The sequence below is a fragment of the Pteropus vampyrus genome, unplaced genomic scaffold, assembly GCF_000151845.1.
Source record: "Pteropus vampyrus isolate Shadow unplaced genomic scaffold, Pvam_2.0 Scaffold103, whole genome shotgun sequence".
In the NCBI taxonomy this organism is placed as follows: Eukaryota; Metazoa; Chordata; class Mammalia; order Chiroptera; family Pteropodidae; genus Pteropus; species Pteropus vampyrus.
In genome coordinates this window covers 367561-391495 of record NW_011888884.1, presented here as the reverse complement: position 1 = coordinate 391495, position 23935 = coordinate 367561, and the positions used below count along the sequence as shown (strand labels likewise).

Here is a 23935-nt window from a genome sequence, read left to right as displayed (position 1 = left end):
GCCATATTTTATTTTCACTTTATTTGCTCATCTGATTCTAACACGAAGAAAGAACTATTATTATCTCCATTTTGCAGTTGAGGAATCTGAAGTTTCAGGAAATTAAGCAATAAGTGGTAAACCTAAAATATAAAAGCAAGCAGTCTAGTCCAGAGCCCACAATTAACCACTCAGCTGCTTCGGATACATTTTCTGGGTTGACATGCCAAGGACAGCAGCAATGAGATGTGGTCTGAACAGGTCTCTGTTGCTGTAAGGCAGAGTGCCTCTTGTGAGTTGGGAGGTCTGATGTGGAAGTCATGCCCATCCACACCCCAGGGAGACTGCCACAGATCAACATCTAAAGATAAGGCACATCACTGGCATACCCTTTAGGTCATCTACGGTGGAAAGGATGCTCCATGGACCTGTGAACTGAAGAAGCCCTGTACGATGTACAGCACAGTGACTGACCTACAGCCAGCTACCAAAGCATCTCGGGGCCTCCGGGGCTGCAGGTAGGTCAGCGAAGTTCCAAGAGCAGAGACAGACACTGCTGCTGCTGCTTGATGGAGACGAACAGAGAATGGCCCTGGGCAAAAGGGAAGGAAACTAGACAGCCAAAACCAAGAAATAAATAAAAACAGGAACTAGGAAACAAGAAGGGTCAACCAGTTAGAACAAAGCAAAACAAAACTGAAGTAAAGCCGTAAATCAGGAATACAGAAGACCCCTGGTCCCCAAACTGGGCCCTGAAGCACCTTAGGTTTCAAAGTGAATTCAAAGTCACTAGATATTTTATTTGTTTGTTTGTTTGTTTAAATTTATTTTTTATTATGGTGGCATTGGTTAACGAAATCCAGTAAGTTACAGGTGTACAATTCAACAGATCTTTTAAATTTACGGTTGACAGTAACACTGAACATGTCAGACTCCATGAGGTAGTTCGCAGTTTCAACACTAGATGGCATTACATTCCTTTTGATGACGTCACGTCTTCGCAATCTGTCCATGATGAAAGTATTGCATACAACTCAATATGGAACAGGAAATGAAGATAGTGTCTAATCTGAGTCCGAATTTTGAGGAGTTGTGCAGTGCCCAACAGGTGTACTCTTTACTTAATAACTGCTATTAAGAAGTAGTTACGTTTTTGTTTTATGAAATGACTAGTAATGTATTAGGACCTATATATTTAAGTTGATTTAACTGTTTAATAAATTAAACTGTTACGTATTTCTTTTGGCCTAAAGGCACTGTGAAAAAAATTATCGAGCGAATAAGTGCACTGAGGAATTATGGGAATTTAAGTTGTCTAAGGAAGACAGGAAAGTGGGAGATCTCAGAAGTGAGTTCTGTATATCTGTTTCTAGAGTCTTTTAGGATCCCCTGACACAGAAGCACCATCCAGTCCCAGGAAAACCTGTCCCACTGAGTTTGGGAAACTTGGTGGGTCCTGATCCTTCTGGCCTGCCCCTTCTTCTCAGAATGTAATGAAGATCTAACATGATGAGGACTAATCCAGGGACTTTAGTTTCAACATAGCAATACAGTCATTCGATGAAAACACAAAGTTATGTATTTTGTAACAGTGTCTACCATGTACTTACATGCCTGGTATCTAATATCTTAATCTTTGGAGGTTTTACTGTTTCTTCCTTGCCTCTCAACATACAGGCAAAGAAATGGAAGCTTGGAGCAACTGAATACATTTTGCCCAAATTGACTCTGCAGATGTGCAGTAGGGCTAGGATTGGTATCCAGGCAGTTGGCACTTCAGAGGTAAGTAACAATGTTATCCCCTGTGCCATACCGTTCAGCTGTTAGGCCTTTAGGGTTCTAAAGAAATAAATACATTTTAGACCTTTCCATGGAATAAACTACTTCGAAGTAGTACATATGTTTAAACGGCACTAAATTTACTTCTGGTTTTGTTTATTCTTAATTTCTAAATCCCAGAACATTTTCCACAGCTTTCCTAGGTTTGATAATGTCTATCTTCATGAATAAATATAATGTAAATGGTTACAACATGGCATTATTAAGAGGAAAAAAAGCTATCCAATATTGGCATGGATGTAACAAAACATTCTCATTCCCTTGTGGTAAGAGTGTAAATTGGTACAAACTTTCTGGAGAATATTAAACAATAAGTAACCGATTCTCCGTGAAGAAAGTAAAGATTCATATTAGATAATATTTATCTCAATGTTACTTAATAGCAAAGAGACAGACAGACAGATAGACACTAAATGCCCAGTGATTATATAACACTCCATCATTTGGATGGGCTGTGTTGCACTTTCTCCCTAACCTTATCTTCCTCTATCATTCTCTCCTCATCTTCTCCCTTGCAAAGCAGATGTACAAACACATGTGTGGGGGCAATCATGGGCCCTCACCCACTACTTAAGGAGTGCCAATAGGTCCATTTCGAAAAAGGTGGGAAACAGACATTAAAAATGAGCAAGGACAGGTTAAATGACATATAATTTAAAACAAAGCCAGAGACACCTATCTCTGTCATTCTCAAGGTCTGTGTGACTGAAGTACAGATGCCTGGATGCCAACACAAAGATTCTGCTTCAGTGGGTCTGGGCTGGGGCCCAGCAATCAGCCTGTGTATTGAGCATCCCAGGTGATTTAGATGTGGGTGGTTCTTGGACCACACTTGGAGAAACACTGAAGTAGTGAAGCCCTTCAAGGTACAGATGAGGAAACTGTCATAAAGGTTAAGTGAATTGCCCAAAGTCACTCCGACCAGTAAGTGGCAAATCAAAAGTTAAAATACAGTTAATGCCTTTTTGACCATACTATGTCACATTTCTTGCTTAGCATTCCAACCTTTTTTTCCTTTGTTTGGTTATTACTCTATAAGCAGCAGCTGCAAAAACATTCATAGCTTACATTTACATGACACTTCCTATAAAAACAGTGTTCACAATCATCATATATAATCTTCACAAAATTGTATTATCTATATTTGGTGGATGATGAAACTGAAATTCAGAGAGATTAAGATTCCTACTTATAGTTTTATGTATATTTGGGGCAGAGTAGTAGGACTTAATGAGTCCTGAGGACTAATAAGCACTCAAATGTTAACATTATTATTTTCTTTCTTTTTTTGGAAACTCATATAACCATAAATATTGTCCCAGGAAAAGATAAAATTGGTAGATAAAATTAATTAAAAATAGAATCAGTGGTCAAACTGTATACAGTAAAACTTATTACATATTAAAAGGCTCCCAAATCAAATATTTTTGATAAAACTTACCTACAGAATAAGGCCAAGAAAAGTAAATGTGAGAGGAAAAATAAAAACAATGGTAAACACTTTGTTACAATTGATATGTTAAAAAAAAACCTAATCAATAAATTAAATATTTTATAATCTATACAAAAACATGATTCTCATGAAAATTTTAGTTAAATCTGAAAAAAAATGTAGCAAACCAGAAATGTTTTAAGTTGTTGAAGGAATTAAAGTAGAATAATAGTACACTCCAGAAAATACCTTCACAACAAAAATTGAACGTTTCTCTATGACTTAAATCTATAAAAATAGTGCAATAATGTCCTTAAAGTCTAATCAAAATAATAGGTCAAAATATCCCATAACCAAAATAAGCTACACAGTAATAAAGCTACATGCAATGTTGTTATTAAAGTTTTTAAAAATGTACAGCTGAAACTTACTGGATTTTGTTAACCAATGTCACCATAAAAATAAATTAATTAAAAAAATAAAAATAAATAAATAATAAAGTTTTAAGTCAATAAATGCTGAGGGACAACATACCAAACATATAATAGCAGTAAACCATTTATTATGTAATGTATATAATCAGATCAATTTTCTAATTTTTCCTAATTTTTTCTGTTCCTGCTTTTAATGCCTTTTAAATTTATGCATGCTTTAGTGACAGATTTCTTGCCTTAAAAGTGGCAAGAACCAATTCAGATTAAACTAAAAACATTAAGAAATTTCATTATAGAATTACATCGTATTATCTTAGCACAGCAATGTAATAATCTACACTACTGTTAAACATAGTATTCAAATTTGGTCTCTACGGCATTCTCTTCCATTCCAAATAAGTTGTTCTTAAGTATTGGTAATTATAAATAAGCTAGAGTATGTATCTGGTGCCTTAGAAGTGTTTTTTAATGAAAACATCTTCACTCTTTTCTTCCCCAAGACATTATAATTTGCCAAATTAAATAAAGCCAGTGCTCTAATCTCTAAAACTGTTGTTTATTTGATCACTATATATGAACTTTGTAGGCTGTCCAAGTACAGCCTCTCTTGTTTTCGTTCAGAAATCCACTGATTCCAGCTCCTCGGTTTATAGCTTGGCTTTTCCTTTGGGGCTGGAGCAATATACGAAGAAGCATCCCAGGCACCACATGCTCAGCAAGGTTAGTAAAGCAAATCCCTCCAGCATGACACGGTGAATCATTTGCTGGCTCCAGCAAAAGCTTGTCAACTTTTCACTTTGTTAGTCTCCTGTACAGGTCCTGTAAGGCTGGGCTCCTAAGGGCTACCTTCTATCTCCCCAAAGAAAGGAAAACAGCTCACGCAAACGAATTCATGCCTGCCACATGAAGAGAAGCTCTCTGAAGTGCAGAAGTACCTGTTTAGAATGAACTCATGGAAAACCCTACTTAAAATGCAGCGCTCTTTGTGTCAACAAAAGTCAACTGGGGCAGGATAAATAAGGGAAGCCATGACTTTCCAGTCTCTTGATGCCAGATTATGTCCCACGTCTTCAAAAAGACCCTGTTGTTGCTGTGTCACCCTGCTAGGACTTCGTATTTGCTTTGGATCATTATAATAACTCCTCTATTGGCGGAGGAGACCTGCCAGGGTTTAAGTAAAGCCATGACCACACTCAGTCTAGACACTATCATCTTCACTAAAATACCTCAAAAAAAAAAAAAAAGTAGCTTCTCAGAGGCACACACTGTAGTTTAGACCTTAAAGGAAAAACACGCGCGCGCGCACACACACACACACAGAGAAACATAAGAAAAAAATCCTTTGTTTACATAGAAAAAAATGGCATTAAATGTTTTCAAAGAGCATGACAAAGAATATGTAAAAGGAGGTAATTCAGTTTTGAACTCATAAACATTATCTGTTTATAAGCATACATAATTCCTGAGAAACAAACATAAGATGCTGTAAAAACAGATATGCCCCTTTATTTCTTTCCAGAAAATTCAAAATAAAAATCAGAAATATTAAATAAATAAAACTGCAAGACAAAAAAAAAAAATCTATGTCTAGAGGGTTGATTGTCACTTAAAATGCTTAACTGCCTCCAATGCTGTATGTTTTATTTGGCAATAAAATACACAAAGCCCAGTTAAATCTGATTTTCAGATTAAAAAAACGAATGCTTTTGTTAGTATAAGGATGTCCCATGCAATTATTTTTATTTGCTAAATTTGGCGATTCACATGTGTTTATGTGTTTATAGTAAGCGTAGGTGTGTCAATGCTTCCTGGCAATGATATTTCAATGAAATGCATGTCACTATAGAGCCCTTCTTACTTTCCACAAGATGTTAATTTGCACATGTAGAAATTCATCACTTTCCTTATAGGTCAGTAACCATTCAAACTTATTTACTTTATAACCAATTTGATGATGTGAATCTGCTAACTAGGGTTGATTCAAAAAAAAAAAAAAATGAACGTATTACGCCAGTGCAACATGCTGGCGAAAATATTATAAGCCAGCCTTTCCTCCCACCTCCAGCAAGTTACATGCGATTCACAGGCCTAAGAGGATTTAAGTGGCATGTTAATTGCAATATAAGGAAGTGACTGAATACTGAATTCAATTCACAGTGCAAAGAGTATCTAATAGAAATGATTTCTTTGCCTGGGTTCACACGACAAACTTTTACGTATCTAAGACGCAATTCCACTATCACCTTCATCATACAGTCTTTCCTGACACTGCCCAATCGAAGGCGGCTCTCCCATAGCACCTTGCATGTTTTATTCACCATGTTATGTTGTACCCATTTATTCAAATTATCTATCAAGATCTACTAAAATGAGAGCTCCTTCAGATCAAGATCCCTATTTTCACTGATCTTTGTACCCCTACTCCTTAACAGAGGGCCTACGAGACCTTCAAAACCTGTTTGTTGACAAAATAAACTAATATTAACAAGCTCAATCTGGTAGCTGTAAGGCAGTTCCGCATCTTGCCCATCAAAAAAGTCCTCGATAGGCAAGATGTGGAACCGCCTTATAACTACCTTACAACAAGATTTCTGTTGAATGGCAGTCGCTAGTAAGCCACATTAAATTTCAGGCTACACAGGTATATTTCAATTGTCACTAGGGAACCTGTAAAACTCCACCCAGAATAAAAGGCATGTTTTATTTATTCATTCAAAAAATATCCATAGTTTGCTAGGTGCAGAGCCCTGTTCTAGGTGATGGGAAGTAAGATAAAGCCCTGTCATCTCGTCATGCCCATAATGATACTCCAAAGAGGTCTGTGAAGTAGCAGTAAGAGATAAGGAGTTAAATATCCTTTTCCTCCTAGGTGAACAGTGATGAGGCCCAAAATAAAGGACCCACAGGTGGTCACACTGTAAAGCTGGGACCAGCTAGAGAACAGCAATAAGGTCTCATGACCCCATCCATTTGCCATTTCTTCCATTTATGTCAGACACAGTCCTTTACTGTGGATCAGAAGGAAACAGAATGACACCCTAAATGACGGCTGGGCTTCCAGCTGTGCCCTAAGCCTTGCAAGTGCATCTGAAGGAACCGATGATTCTCTCTAATAGATACTGACAAAATGTCCTGTTGCACTGCAAAATTCATTTTAATGGTCAATACCATTTAATTATCCTCAGAGAGTTACCAGGCCAAAAATGTCTTTTCTTGTGGTGCTAATAGAAATTTCCATATCTAGGGCTGAGTGAGACTCAATGAATAAGATGCCAGCAATGTTGCAGCACAGATGTATCTCTGGAAAAGCAAAGGTCGCTCAGAATAAAATTTATAGCCTGGTATTAGAGCCAATAGGTGCTAAAACACAATAGTACTTCTATACCATGTCATAGAAATGAAGCACCATCTTGACCATCACATTCACTATCGTATGCATGCTGGTGTGTGGGTAAGCGTGGGTGTGTCAGAAAGAGAAAGAAAAAAGTGGGGAGAAAATGCTCATGCAGACAAGACCTAATAGTCATGATAATACTTGCTACCATTTAGTGTTTTGTAGTAGCCAGATACTGTGCTAAGTGTGCCTTAAAGGAATCAGCTCATTTAATGCTCACAATCACTTGATGAGAAAGGTCTTACTGTCCTTATTTTATCAATTCTGAAACTGAGGTTCAGTGGAGAGGCTGTCATTTACTCGTGGTCATGAAACTAGTTAAGTGAGGAGCTGGGATCTGAATTCTAAACTCTGACCTATTTTATTCTAAATCTAAGCTCTCGAGCCCTTAGCAACAGTCATTCCCAGTAGTCACCACAATTCGTTCAAGGGAGCTTTGCAGCTCTGACGACCTTTAATGATAATGACAAATGACTGTGCAACATTTATTGTGAAACTGACCAGTACGACGTTTATTGTGAAACTGACCAGAATCTCTCAGGTAGATAAGGTCTGAATCAGACCTAAAATCAGAAAGCTTCATGGTCTGGTTGCTCTGTCCTCACCTCAAAAGGAACTCTGTTAGGTTAATGTGGTATTTTTGTTGTTTGCTTCTGTTTAAAACTTTCTTCTGAGTATAAATATTTGAATGGAGTTGGACAACAAAAGTATTTGAAACTTGTTTTCTCTCTTGACCGGGGCCCAGGATTTGGGGTCTGGTGAACACTGTAAGGCTTCTGCAGAATGTCGCTCCTGACCACACCCGGGGTGGCAAGCTGGCGCTGGACAAACAATCAAGGCTCTCATGAATATTCTCTTGGGTTCTTCCTCAAAGAGGCCTTCAGTGAGGTGCCACGGGGACCTGAGGAGACTCGGGGGAGCTTTGGTTCCTCTTCAGAGCAACAGGATGTGCTGTTGGTCACCTGTGGCCAGGGAATAAGAGACTCTTGTGTCTATTTCTTTCCCCCAGCAACAGGACCAACTGGGAAACCTTCCCTTCCTGTCACGTGACTCTCTACTGGAGAGTAAAGCAAAATAATAATAATAATAATAATAAAATCATTTCTTTGAGACTATTTTCTATAAAGATATGTGTCACTCCCTTTAATGGGGAATAGTACATCTAACACTAATTATTGAAGAAGCTGGTGTGGAGAAAATTCACAGTCCTGGTTTTATTCCAATTCCATTTATTCCAATTCCAGAAAACTCTACATGGCTGACCCACTGTGGTTATGCCCTTATCATTTTATGTAGAGAAATAAACAGAACTCTAATCTTGGAAATCGAATTGGCCAACTTCATCTTACAGATGAAGGTACAGAAAAATGAATGCACAGAGAAAGCAACTTGCCCAGAACCACCCAGTTAATGGCAGAGTCAGGAGGAGATCCCAGAGCCATCTTGCCTCAATGAATATCAGTGGGAAAACATACACGCACTGGGTGAAACAGAAACTTAATAAAAAGCCCAAGATAAATAACAAACTAATATAATGCTGTTATTAGGAAAGCTATCAGGATGCTAAAATGTTTAAAAAGTACATAATATGCATTTGGTGATGGACAGAGGGGAGGGGGGTTGAAAGGCTGGGAGAATGGGGTGAAGGGTTAAAGAAGTACAAATTAGGAGCTGATAGTTGGGCACAGAGAGCATGAAAGAGAGAATGCAGTTAGCATTAATACAATGGTTAAGTGGAGGGCGGGGGGAGAGGGGGCGCTTTTGGGAGGGTCGTTTTATGAACATTATAGATGTCTAACCAATGTACTGTATACTTGAAACTAATTTAAATAATTTATTTATTTTTTTTAATTAGATAATGTGCAAGTAATTCAGTTTCCGGTTATTTCTGTCAAAGCTTCATTACAGAGATTACCAGTTGGTTATAATGAGGCCAAATTCAAGGGCACTCTGTCTGTGGGTGCCAGGTACCTTTATAGCCAGTGTTTGCACCTAATCCTGGCTAGCCGCATAAACACATGTCTATGTTCACAAGGAAGAAAAGGACGAAGTGTGGCTAGGACTGAGCAAGGTGACAGCACAGGCAGTAAGAATAGCTCCTTAGTGAAAGTCAGCAAACCTGGATCTTGGTTTGGGCCTAAATTTCTAAATTAACTTGAGAACTTCAGTCTCTTTATTTGTAAGATAAGTGAGTTGGTTGGTGTGATTTTTAAGTTCCTTTGCAGCTCTAAAATTCTAAATCTGGACCGATCCTCACTTCGAAAAAGAAAAAAGTTCTTTACCATTTTTACACAGTGGAACAAGTCCAATGTTCGTTGAGCTCTACATTTAAAAAGCCAAAAGAAAACGTAGAAAGAATATTAATAAACAAACCAGCAGAAAGCAGAGCCTAGAGGAAGGTGACATACATCCTGAGGTTGACCAGACCAGTCTTGGTTTACGCCTGTTATCCCAATGTCCCAACCACTCAGTATCCATTTCCTCTAACAAAAGTGCCTCAGTTTGGATGATAAACCATATGGTCATCCCTATAAGGAATTGGTGTTCTTTACCTTAGAGAATCCTTCAGCATCTTTGATCACCTATAGGCAGAAGCCCAAACTCCTTGGTATGTTATAAAGGCTTTGACCTCTCCAGTGTGAATGCCCCACTATCTGCTAATCACACTGGACTATTTTCAGTTCCTCAAAGGGGAGGACCACTGCTCCTGCTATTTCTTAGCTTTGCCACACCACCATCCGACAGGTTGGCAAGCACCTCCACATTCACCAAGATTTAGTTCAATACTGCCTCCCCTGGGAGGTCCTCCTTTCCTTCCACTCAGCCCATACCTCTATTAGCGCCTGGATCACTCAGCCCTTGCCTCTATTAGTGCCTGGACCCGACTGTTTTTGCAGGCCTTAGTCTCCTCTACTACACTATAAGCTCTGTAAAGAATGGAGTTTACCTTACGCATCTTTTTATCCCTCAGCCCACGATTAGCACTCAACAACATGTTTGATGAATTAAATAGAGAAGTACATAAAGATCTGCTAACACGATACTGGCCAAATTATTCTTCATCAGAGTGAACAAGAAAACAATGGACTTAAACCCACCTGGCCCCATCACTGTTATCACCCCCCAGTAACAGTCTCTTGTATGGTATGCCTCATCAGTGTCCTATGATGGAAGGTCATGGTCTACAACAATCCTGCAGCTGAATTCCAGACCTGCTGCTTCCAGAAGTGACCTTGGACAAGTTACTAACCCTATCTTAACTCAGTTCCTTCCATGTAAAATAGGGGAAATAGAACTTTCCTTGGTGTAAAGTTATAAATAGTACATGGAAAGTAGTACCAAGTATTAACCCTGGCACAGAGAACATAGGTAAAAAGGGATCATTTAGCTTCAGTGGTGGTCATTTCCAGCCAGAACAGATCAAACAAGAAAAAGAATATTTCTCTTCCCCAAAAGGAAAAGCCCCACCTTGATTTATATTGTTTTCTGTCTCTCACTCTATCCCAGGGCTCAGATGCAAACCCTCCTTACCGTAACCCCGTAACCATTATTTCCTCTTTCCACATTCTGGTTTTTCTTTTTCCAAATTATCCCCAACAGAAGTGTCATCACAAGGAATAGAACAGGAAAGGCAAGGACTTACAACTCAAAGACAGACTGTGGTCAAATAAGGAAGAAAGTCTTGACTGTCACTTTGATTCCACTGTAAAATAAGACTCAAAAGGAATTCTTGGAAAAAGTCAAGTAGGAAGAATTCAAGTTTGGGGAAGGACTACATGACTTCATGCTGAGACAATAAAACCACAAGTTAACTATACCTGGAAGCAAACACTCCCTCACTCAATCAGAAGCAGTCAGTTACTGGCGCTCCAACAGCAAACAGTGAAGAGGGCTGATGAAATGAGAGTCAAGAGAGTCATCATTCGAAAAAGAAGAGGAATGCTCCTTTAAAGCTCTCTTCTAGGCAGGAAACAAAGCACAGGCAGCTAGGTAGTTATCAACAGAAACAAATGGGTAAGGACGTTTCAATTTAATAGCAGAGCGCAGTTTAAACAAAACACAACATATGCTGATGATTTTTTTTATTATTATGGACGGACAGAATAGCATGGCAGTGAAAATCACATGGGCTCTGGAACCAGAGTGCCTGAATGAACTCCAGCTCCTGTACTTAATTAGCTGTGTGACTCTGTACAAGTTACCTAACCTCTCTGCACCTTGGTGTTCACCTCTAGAAGAGGAGGATAGCAAATAGATAATGGCACCTATACTCCATAGGGTTGCTATTTACAAATACTAATTCCTAACATAGAATAATAGTACTGGGCAAACAATTAATGGTACATAAGTGTTTGACAAATAAAAATATTAAGATCCAGTACTCACTCAAAAGCAGCTTATACACAATCTTGTACCTAAAAACTACTACTGGTATTGCCATCATAAATCTCAAAGGCACCTTTATTTTATGTTGACTCCTAGGAATTTGACTTGTTGACCAACAAATCCTTTTTTTGATCATGAGGTCGTTTTGATGTGGTGAAATGGAAACTGAAGGTTTTCTCTACAGTGTTAACTGAAAGATAAACATATTATTTATTGAGCATCCATGTGATCAGTCACTTTCCAAGCTGTTGTATTTTAATTGGAAGGTAATGTAGAAAAAAATGAGACAACACGTCATTACAATCCCTGCCTGTCGTCACAAAGCTGATAATGTGGCAAAGAAGACAAATATGAAAAACCAAACGTGTCAAAAAAATAAAAATAAAACAACAACAACAAAAAAAACCCAATTGTCTATAAACTAATTTACAATGAGAAGAGCTTCAAGTAGACTAGAATTCTTGTTCCTACAAAACCAACCCATCTCTTCCATGCAATCAAGGTTACGCAGAATTCAAGCAACAGAGTGCAATGTATGAATGGTATTAGGCATCGTCATGATAAGCATCTGTTTAGGACTATGAATTCCCTACTCTAAGCCTTCTAACCACCCAGCCCCCACCCCTCACCTCACCCACTCTCCCATTCTTGCTGCTTTTTTCAAAAATGCTGCGGTGCATTTATTTAATTTCTCCTTCCTATGTCACAATCACATACATATCTTGCCTCACCAAATTTCTTCACTTATCATCCTGACAGCAGTTTTCCATGTTTTAAACTTCTTCCATCACACACCTATAGAAATAATGCTATTTATTCCAGAGGTTACCTGTTACCTATAGTCAATCTTTGTAGAGTCTACTAGTTTAAACCTCAGAGAGCAACATTATTTCTGTTATTTTCAGATTTGAGTGGGTATGCTGAGGTAGAAGGGGCATTTAGGGCAGCTATCCACTGAAATTGTTGCCCTATAAACCCTCAAAATAATTCTAATTTAACCTACAAAGCAACCCGATGAGGCCCAAAAGTTAATTTTACGTGAGTCAATAAGCATACTGCACACCAACATATGTTAGGCATTATAAAAAAGTCAAAATTAAAACAGGAACTTGGCAAGTTCATACTCCAAGTTCGGTAGTCACTTTCTGCTGGTCGTCTATGGACTATAAGCGGCACTTGAGGTATAATAGAAAAGGGTCTCCATATGGAAAGTTTCAACCAAGGTTCAGATCATCAGTAAAGAAACAAATATTTGAGTCAATACAGAAGCGAAATACATTATGTTGTTTAACTGCATACAAAAGTAGCATCCATGGGAAACTGAGACGTGTTTCATTCACATCATGGAAAACATGTGCTTGTGGCACAGGTACCCCAAGGTCTTTGTTGATAATTAAACACATAGAGAAACCACTTGTGTACCATTAAGCTTCATTGGCTAGAACAGAATAATCTCACATTGGAGGGGACGAGGCCCCCAGCGGGAACGTTATCTAAGTGTGTCAGTTAGTGTCAGGCAGGGCTTTAGTTTTGTCGGCAACTCCAAGGTCTCACCCTCATCTTTACAGGTCACAAATCAGGACACCTATATACGATCTCATGACGCATTTGTTCTAATCAAAATAGATGGGACCACTACTTCAACTGGAATGCTGATTTAGTGATAATTATGTCTTTCTCTCTTTCCAGTGACTAAATTAATGTAACTCCCAGAGTTTCAGGAGAGCTACACAATCCCAGGTTACATTCATTCAACATTACTTTACAAATTGGAGCAAAGAGCATTAGAGGAACTTTCCACTGAATTTCCATGGGGAAAACTGGAATGCTGACAGATTTTTAAAAAGATTTGAAATATTTTAAATAAAAATATTATCTTGAATATAGTCTATGGAGAAAATGTAATTCAATGCGGGTAATTATCTAAACAAATTCTCACTGGGTGAACTTTTAAGAGGCACTCTGAGCTCCAAAAGAAATGTTCCGTGTGTGACCTTTTCGTGGGTACATTTATTTTTACATAAATAAAAAAATAAATATGTTCATCTTGATCATTATCACAAATTTTTCATCCAAGATAGTGATTTAAAGGCAATAGTTATTTAAGTATACATAAAAGAATAAAATCTTGCTCTTCACCTTAAAATACGAATAACTTCTATTGCTGCAAACAGAAAATGAATGGAAAAAAACATAAATTTTCATAAAGATGACTGTCATAGAATGCCATTAACTCGAATCCCTTTTGTACAGTAAATCCATACAAATCCTTGATACACTTACCTACATGTATGTAGTAACAATCACAATGTGAAAGATAACTTAATTAGAAAGAGACTCATAAAATAACTACATATAAAAACACTATCTGAAAATCTGTAATAAAGAGACCAGAAGGCAAAAGTTCCACAATCGGGTGTAAAAAAACCTGTCAAACGCTGTAATTTTCAATATTCAATAGCCAAACTATCAATGACATCTTTCACATCACCATGTATACCAAACCACTGAGACATGTATTTCCCTAACGCCGGCTTTGTAATTGTAGAAAGACTTGTCTGCTGACCTTGCCATAGGGATTTGATATAAAGTATCTCATCCCCTTATAATTCCTGCATATATACCTGGTGAATATTCATATTGTTGTTTAACGCACTCATAAACTAATGTAGTTTATATTAAGACATTGAGAATCTATCAATTTACAGTCAAGAAAAAACTTACCAAGCACAATGACCACAGTCTTCAGAAGACTCATCATGGTATCACGATTCCGCCGGGGTCCAGAACTATGCCGAGACATTCTCATAGTCCTCTGGCGAACATAGCCAAAAATGTGAGCATAGAGAACCACCATGACGACAAAAGTCACCAAGTTGAAAATGGCCCAGAAGACTAAGTAAGAGACACTGTAGAGGGGTGCCATGTTGGAACAATTTTCAATATCACAGATGCAATTCCAGCCCACACTGGGGATAGCACCCATAACAATGGCCATAGTCCAGATGACCACGATCACCACCACCACCCTCCGGTTGCTCATCCGTGTGTGGAGCTGCATGCGGAAAACCGTAATGTGCCTCTCAATTGCAATAGCCAGTAAATTCGCCACAGATGCCGTCAGGCTGGTGTCTATGAGGCCCTGACGAAGGAGCCACGTGCTGACAGTCAGTCTCCGAGTATTAGGTCCTGTGTTAAACATTAGGTAGAAGTAGGCCAACCCGGCAAAGAAGTCTGCAGCAGCCAGATTAGCCATTAAGTAATAAATAGGAAAATGGAAGCGGCGGTTGACATAGATTGCCACCATGACCAGTAGGTTGGCCAACATGATGAAGATGCAGACGGTGATTCCAAGTCCCATCACCAGTTTGCTGACTGTGTTCCATTCTGTCGCAAGATATTTTCCACTCCGGTTATAAAAGAAGGCGATGGACTCGTTGTAGAAGCACTGTGGTTCATTCATGGCTGTGAACTAAGAGAAAGGAAGAAAGATGAAAAAAAAAAAAAAAAGAAACCACAGATCCAAATTTAAGACGTATAGATAACATAAGACTTCATGGTAAATGTGGCAAGAAAGAAAAAGGCAAAGAATTTGAAACTGTGATCCTGCATAATGTTCTATGATTATATTGAAACCCCAAGGTTTCTCACTGTATTACTGTCCTCAAGATTAAAGACAGTTGGAGTTAAATAAATGACAAGGTCTGTGCTTGGTGGTTGCACATCATTGAAGTCTACTAGAAAAGCCACATGGCCCAGAAATCTTTCTTAAAATACATGAGACGGATGAGAATTCTGCAGAGCATTGCAATTGGAATATTTACCATAGTGAAATCTACTTTGACCTGTTATTTAGGGGCTCTGTAAACATAGCTGGTTTATAGATAGGGTATTATTGCCCTATTATTCTGCATTTCTGTTCTCACATAGAATGTTTGATCTGTGACAGACATTTTTAATGCAAGTCCCCACAAGGACCATCAGTCCCAACATTTCAAAGAAGTCACTATGCATCACAGCGTCTTTGCCCAAAGCCAGCATTCACCGCTCTACATTCCTGTGGTCAGCCCTGTCTATCCCCACAACTCCTATCCCCAGAATAGCATTCGTCAACCGATCAACGACATTTGAGAACTTTTTTTTCTTTTTGGGGGACTTAAGAAATATATTACCTAATGTAATCTCCAAAGAGGGGTTGACACTTTGACACTGCTCTACAAAAAGCAAAGTATACTTAAAGTATATCTTTTAAAATGTAAAGTGATAAATATTATGTTTTCTTATTTTTCAACTAGAATATATTTGCTTATTAATTATTTATACTTCACTTGAATCCCAAAAGGATTGAGGAAGTTTACAACAGAATAATACAGGTAGTCATTAAACTATTAAGACAAAATTAGAAAATTAAAGTAACACAGAGAAACTGGAAAATTACACATCGAACAGAATAAATCACTTTCCTGAAGGCTTAAGTTTGTTTGCGACTTCTAGGATTACAAAAAAATTTCTTGAAGACAACTCACATCCTACCTTTTTCTTTTTATCTTGCACTGTGTTTTAATTATTTAGCAAATGTGAGTTTTAGCCGCTATTTTTTAAATTATTTTTTTATTTTTCAATTACAGTTAACATTCTACTATTATATTAATTTCAGGTGTATAGCCTAGTTAACTACTATTTTTGACCATATATTCTGCTGAGTAGCTACAAGTTGTGCATAAATGTTTACCAAACACTGAAAGTCCCAAAACAGTGTGAAATGCTTATTAAATGGTTAGTCTTTTAGTGGTCCAGACATCTAGAGTCTCTTTCCTCATTTAGACATTCTAGCTTTTAGATTATGCTTCTATCATTACACTTACGATGCTGTCTGTTGTCTGTTTCTTAAAGTGATCATCGTCCAAGGGAGGAGTGAAGCCCTTGCCTTACCTGCTGGTAGCTTACGTACTTCCCACAGAACCGCATTCATTTGAGAGCTGCGATTCTGGCTTGCAGTGTTCCATTCCACCCCAAATCTTGCCACTGCTCTGGGTAATTCATCTAATTTTCTTGCCTTTCAGTTTCTTGACCTCCTCTCTGATGACTTTCTATTTCATTGAGACACAGCTAGGCACTTCCATGGTCACACCTTGGACTCTGTAACCACTCAGAACCGTCTCCCTTTGGAAATAATTTATACCTTCTAAATAGCACAATTTCCATTTTTCCAAATTTCTCATTTGATCCCCAATACATCAGTTCTTTGAAGTCCTCTATTTCCTTAAGCATCCTATTTTTCCCAATGGATTGCCCTCTCTGTCTTCCCTTTTCCTTATCCCGCTTAGATTCCATAGTTTATCATTTTCACATCTTTATTACTAACACAGGAACACATTATCTTCTTGAAGGCTTTGAGGTCAGACGTCCTTTAGAATTCAATTTTTTTCTGGTTTTAAGACCAGTTACACAGTACATAAACAATATATGATGTAACATCCCTATCGAAATTTGGGACAGCACTCCTTAATCATACACATTAATTTCTGAAGCAAAGATGCATACACTAAATTTGATAAGATTATGAACAGCCTCACATCAATTCATTCAGAGCAAGTTTTGTCACTAAACGAGTTATGAAAAAAATTTTCAGATAAGGAAGCACAGACCTTTATTTTTGAATCTACTTGCCCCATTGTACTTCTGCAACATTTTCTTAGAATAACACCAGTCTTGGGTGAATGCAATTGGTTGCTACTTCCATACCTACACCAAGACTTCTGAGAAGAGTTAGAGAAAGTTAACATATCTGGCAGCTTGATTTTGGTATAAATTCATGATGTCTAACCTGAAATGAGATTTTAGTGCCACAAGAAATCTGATTTTTCCCCTACTTATTATTTTATATCTTCTCCGTAGTCATTTTTAAACTTGTCTCTTGTTCTCTTATTTGTTTGTTTGTCTGTTTATCTGTCTATCTATTTATTTATTTATCTTATTATGGTGACATTGGTTAACAAAATCTAGTAAGTTTCAGGTATAGAATTCAACTGTAAAGCATATGTATATATTGCATTGTGTGTTCACCGCCCATACTTAGATTTCTTTCTGTCATCACATATTTCACCCCTTTAATCCCATCTACCTCCCCGCTACCCTCTGGTAACCACTAGTCTATTGTCCATGTCCCTGAGTCTTTGTTTGTCAAGTTTGTTTGTTGCTTTCAGGTTTATATTCCACACATAAGTGATATCATGTGGTTTTCAACTTCTATCTGGCTTATTTCGCTTAGCATGATTATCTCAAGATATGTTATTCTCTTTTGAGCCTCATCTTCCCTTTCTCCATCAGCAGATGCTAAAAAAGAAAGAGAATCATCAGATTAGAACTCTTTTCCCTTTCTCCCACCAAAGACAAAATTACTTATTCAAGTACCCTTCCTTTCTTCTTTCTGTTACGATGGAAAAGGTGTACCCTTTGCCATCCCAGTGTTCTGAATCCCATTCATTCCTACTATTTCAAGAAACTTGTTCTAGAAATTGCTTCCTTTCTCCTCCTTATATCTCGGTTCTGCCCCCTCCACTCCTTCTCTCTCCTCCTCTGAATCTTTCCTATCCACATTCGAGTTTTGTCTCTACCATCTCGAAAAAGAAAGGAAAGGAGGGAGAGAGGGAGGGAGGGAGAAGTGAAGAGAGGGAGGGAAAGAAAAAGGTAAAAAAAAGAAATCCTACATGACCTCTTCTTCACCTTCCAGCTTGGATTATTATTCTCTTTCGTGGCCAATTGCTCTCTAGTGTCTCTCTTACACTAATTTCTCAACTAACTATAGGATGGCTTCTACCCTGCCAAATCTACTCCATCAAATCCACTCTAGTCAAAGTTTTCAATTCCATGTAACTTCCCAAAGTCACACCAATCTCGTGGCTATTCCAATGAAACTCTTCAGCCCTCACCTTACTGACCTCCTCAGAGCATTAAATACATGACTGAGAGACTCTCCTTAGAAATATCTTTTTGGCTTTCATGACAGCACACTCTCCTGGGTTTTGATCCCTCTCTTGCTGGTCTTTCTCAGTCATTTCTGAGGGTTCCCCATATTATGAACAATATTAATGTTTCTATATGTTTTATGTTCTCATTCAACATACTTTCATTGAGCTTTCTAATATGTCCTCCAAGATCTTGAGTATCTTATGTATCCCAAATAATCCCATATCTATTTAACCCATACCTCTTTGCTGAGATCTAGGCAAATATCAAATTGCCTACTGTTACCTCTGAGATTAGCAGTTCCATCTCCGTGATCAAAACCAAACTCAAACACATAATCTTCCCTCATGATCCCTAAGGAACTGTGCTCTCTATTCCAGAGACTGGAGAACCGCTCTCTCTCCAGTGGTCTGAGAGCTAAACCTGGGAATGCCTTCTTCTCCCCTCATCCTTACCACTTAATCAATAACCAAATCCTGTAGATTCTCCTTCCTGCTCGGCCTGTCTACCACTCCATTCTCACGTCCACCAGCATACTACTACACTGGCTTCCTAAGTGTTCTTGCTACCCAGAGCCAGTCTCTTCTCCAGTGATCTTCCTAAGAGACAAAGTTGGCCATGCTGCTCCCGTACTGGAAATGCTTCAGTGGCTTACGAGAGCATGTAAAATAAAAATCAAAACTCTTCGACTACCTTATCAGGCCTCCCTTGCCTTTCCAGCCTCAACTCAAGCTATTAATGACTTCGAACTCTCTGCTTCAGTTATATGCAACATGCATATAACTCTCTTACACATTCGGTTCTCGGCATCAGTGACAACAGTGGTTTTCTGCATCAGAATCACCCAAAGGGTTTGAAAACACAAATTTCTGAATATATTCTGAGAATTTCTGATTTAGTAGATCTGAGGTGGGGCCCCAGGTGATGCTGATGGTTCTGGTCCAGGGACTACACTTTGAGGTCCGCTAACCTAGAATGACCTTCCCCAATTTTGCCTATACTCCATGCATCAGTTTAAATGTTTTTCTTTCTAGTCATTTTCCCTAGACCTTCCCACATCTGGGCATGGTGTTTCCTACTACAGTTCTCTGCATTATTCCTATAACAACTCTTACCCCACTGTATAGTAATTGGTTAATTAGCTATTGGCGCCTCCCCATACTAGGCTATAAACACTGACAGCGGAGATTCTAGCTTTCTTGTTTGTTGCTACGTAACATCCAAGTGACAGACGTTTTAGATGTTAAATACATATTGACTGCATTAACGAATTAAAGATAATTCCAAAAATGTTTACACTTTACAAGTTTCCTTTCTGCAAAGGATAAAGAAATTATAAATGTAAATGCAAAACTCTGTTCTATCCTTTAGCCCTTCTAACCATTTACTTTCTTTGGACAAAAGAAGTTTTTAAATCAAACATGAAGCATGTAGTATTTCACAGCACCCCAGCTCCCGAACACCAACTGCCAACAATGCCACACGGTGACGTGTGGAGTTTCTTTGCTCTTCTGTAAAAAAACAACAACAAAAAACTATACAGTTAAGGATGACAAAATAAAATGTAAGTTGCCTTTTTAAATCATAATACACCAACATGAATAAAACTACTAGAATTTGTCTAATGGTATCCCATACATTTACTCAGCAAATGGCCTGTAACTCATTCCCATGCCATCTCTTAGCTCTCAAAAATTGAGCGGTGGTATCATAAAAACTATGCCATATTTAATGACATTACATATGATTTTTTTGAACATCCGTTTTGTGAAATTGTACTAAATATACATAAGGTCTATTTCAGAGTTAAAATTCTATACTAGGAATTCTATATTTTATAAAAATTATCAGCTAAATATTAAAACAGGAGAAAATATACCAGAAATTAAAAATAGTAAGGGTAGAATACAGCAAAGAAAAAGAGGAGTTTCAGCTAGATTTAGTACGACAGGACTCAATTGAAAGATTTAAATCTTCTCTCCTATTATTTGCAAAAAGTGGCAGGTCTGGAGAATAAGTGAAGGAGACCCTGGGAGAATCTCCCATAGTAGTTAGAAGGGCAGTACGAATGGGCTTTCTTATTTTTTCAGGACCCGATGGATTTAGGCAGAAACCCACATCACGCTCTGGGAGAATCCAATTGAACTATGATTGCACTATAAGTCACTAAGGTAGTCATAGCTGTAATGATACAGCAAACAGAAAAAAAAAAATGCACATTTATTATCTAATAGTGTTAGAGGTCAGAAGTCCAAAATGAGTCTCACAGGGTTAAAATCTCACCGAGCTAAAATGACAAGGTTTTGGCAGAGCCGTGTTTCTTTCCAGAGGCTCTAGAAGAGGGTTTTTAGAGACTGTCCACATTCCTTAGCTCATGCCTCCTCCATCTTCAAAGCCAGCAATGGCTAATCAAGTCCTTCTCATATTGCATCATTCTAATGCTGACTCTTCTTCCTCCCTTTTCCACATTCAAGGAACCTTTTGATTACATTGAGCCCACCCAGGTAACCTAGTATAATCTCCCCATCTCAAAATCCTTAATCACATCTGAAAAGTCCCTTTTGCCATGTAAGGCAGCAAGCATAATCACTGGTACCAGAGATTAACATCTTCGGAAAGCCTGTGCCCACCAAAGAGATGAAAATAATTTCTGAATTAAAAAACAGCAATTCAGGCTATGAAATGAAGTATAAAAATTCCAGGAAACTGAAATGGCAACTAGAAGACATACTTAATAAATCCACCCACCACTCAGAGAAGAAGGTCAGAGATGACAGAATGAAAGGAGGCACATAGAGGAAAGAAATCTGGGTACACTAGGAATCCAAGAAAGACTAGGCCAAAGCTGGAAGTAATATAGCTTGAAACATAAGAAAAGTTACTGCTTAAGAAGAAAGACATCGGATTACCATTTAAGTTTGTATAAATTATGAAAGAGTTAATTAAAAGCAACTAAAATTTGTAGATAACTTGGTTAGATTTTCGAATCTCAAGGGTAAAGTTAAAAATTCTAAAAAGTAACCCAAAATTAAATAAAAAGTAAACAAATCAAATATCTAGGGAGAGAGAACAGAGTGTCATGAAGCCTCTGCTGCAGAATTCCAAAGGACAGAAGACAGGCAATCCAAACCTCCATTATATGGAGAAAATATCTGAGAGCCATAAATTCTACAGCTAAGTACTGTATACTGATGTTCTCATGTGGGCGCAATAAAGAACAGTCCCAGAGATATGGGAGCTCAGAGAGCACATCACCTCCATTTCCTTCCTAAAGAAAACACAAATGCAAGTAAGCCATGAGAAAAGTCGAAAAGAAAAACAAACACTGGCAGCAAGCACCAAAAACCCACATAATGCGAGTCTAAGAAATTGCCCTTCACATGCTTATAAAACTTAAAACTATCGAAAATAATTTTCGAAAGGATAATTATAAAAATAATAATTTAACAACAATCTGGATTAAAATCACCATATCAATAAGAATTTGAAAACAAGGGAACAGAGTGTGTAAATATCTGTTAATTTTATTATTTCTCAGGTAAAAATCAAAGCATATTGTTATATTTAAATTATAACAATAATTTTCAAAACTTAGTTTAAATATGATGATCCAAAAACCACCAAATTGCGTAATTAAAATACTAAAGGAGGATGACGACTTTTCATATTACTGGAGAAAGAGTGAAAATAGAAAGATAAACAATGTATAGAATGACAATTTTGTGAAATGTATATAGGTAAGACTATAAATGATTTTCTTTACTTCTTTAGAAAAGTAACTAATATTTATTGCAAGAAATTTAGGGAAAAATAAATATATGATTGGACAAAACTCAACAAATATTTTTAAGTTTATTATTCTAAAATCTAAATCACTATAATTAGAAATTTCTCTATAATTAAGCTACAGCTTATCTGCTCTGCCTGAGAAACAAAGACATAAATAAAATAGGATTAACCCCAAAATTGTCCTCAAAGCTAAAAAGAGAAATCCACATTCATGCCCTTTTCACATTTACCAATTACATCTCAGGATGATGGAGCAGAGGGAGGAAGTCTCATTGGCTGCTCTACAGAACAGATGTTTCAAATCTCAGAAATTTACCTCACCCTATCATGTGATCTCAAAAGAAGTCATAACAAATCTGCCAAGCCTAAACTCTAAAGAGGCACACATATGGTGTTCATCGTCACTGTGCACTTCATTTATTCATTCGCACATTCACAGACATTTATGGAATGCCAGGTATGGGCATGGCACTGCACTACACTACACTATGCCTTCAAGGGGTGCCAAAATGATACACCTGAGTGCCTGCTGTATCCACTCACAGTCCATCCCATGTGTTTTTTAATCTCCAGAAAGATAATTACATATTCATTAGCCAAGTATAAAAGGGAACACTTGGCACAGCTTACAGACTGGTAATTAAACCTATGTGATTAAGTAAGTACTTAGAGAAGAATGTAAATATGTGCTCTACTGTCATTTTAAAAGAGAGATTTTAATCTGTGATGGATAAAGGACTAGTAATAAGACATCAATCGAGCCAACTTGGTTTCCCACTTTTGTTAAAACACAACAATGAAGCGGGGGAGGCCTTCTTCCTGATTCTGATGCTCACCAGCTAATTTGGTCTTCAATGAGTCTCATAAATGCTCTGAGTGTCGATTTTCTCATTTGGAAAGGAAGATATGAATTACTTCTAAGGCCTCTTCAATTCCAGTTCTTAAATCTAAAGTAATCAGACCTTCCACACAGTTCCTCCCCCACAAAAGATTACAAAAGAGACAGTATTGAATTAAATGCCATTAAGTCTCTATTTACAAGAAAAATAGTTCCCATACTTTTTATAGCCTCAAATTAGAAACAATAAAAAAAAAGTGGAAAATCTGCCATTAGAACTAGAAACAGGCCACAAAACAATGCTGATACAAACGAAAAATGTTTTAAAGCTAGAATCTTTAAAATAGCTGAAGAATATGCAACCCCTAGATTAAGGTTTATCAGAAAAAGTACATAAAATGCTACTTCTTATAAACTAACAATGTATATAGATATGATGTACATATGTGTAAAAAATAACTATAGATAACAAATTATAAATCAATGAAAATACTGTGTATCTTTTACACCCCCTTGTAACGGGCTGAGATAAAATGGGCAACATCCTCCTTGTCAAATTTCTAGAGAGAGGGAATTCTGAGTTGGTCCTAAGAGGAAGGAATGGAAAAAATCACTACAAACACTAAGACATGCTGGAGAAATATACGTAGTCTTTTAGATGCACTGCTGAGCTAAAAGGCAGCTAAAAACCAAGGTAATAGGCTGCCCGGGCAGCAGATTCCCAGATTATGGATACAGAGCATTAAATATTACTGGGAAAAAAAGATGAGCCTTTGGCCTTGACTGAAGCAATGAGTTAGAACTGAGATTCAATCATTAAGTTTAGAGACTTGAAGATATCCATATCAATAAAAAAATAGATAAGAAAAAAAAAA

The 23935-nt window shown here is 37.6% G+C and overlaps 1 protein-coding gene across 5 annotated transcripts in view; it reads right to left on the bottom strand.

The window, feature by feature from the left end:
• LPAR1 (lysophosphatidic acid receptor 1) overlaps window positions 1-23935 on the bottom strand; it is a 130211-nt gene that overhangs the window by 35032 nt on the left and 71244 nt on the right. For all 5 annotated transcript variants that reach the window (XM_011364924.2, XM_011364925.2, XM_011364926.2 and 2 more), the window contains one exon: window positions 14189-14936. In XM_011364924.2, the coding sequence (XP_011363226.1) occupies window positions 14189-14936 (748 nt within the window). The remainder of the gene's footprint in view (window positions 1-14188; window positions 14937-23935) is intronic.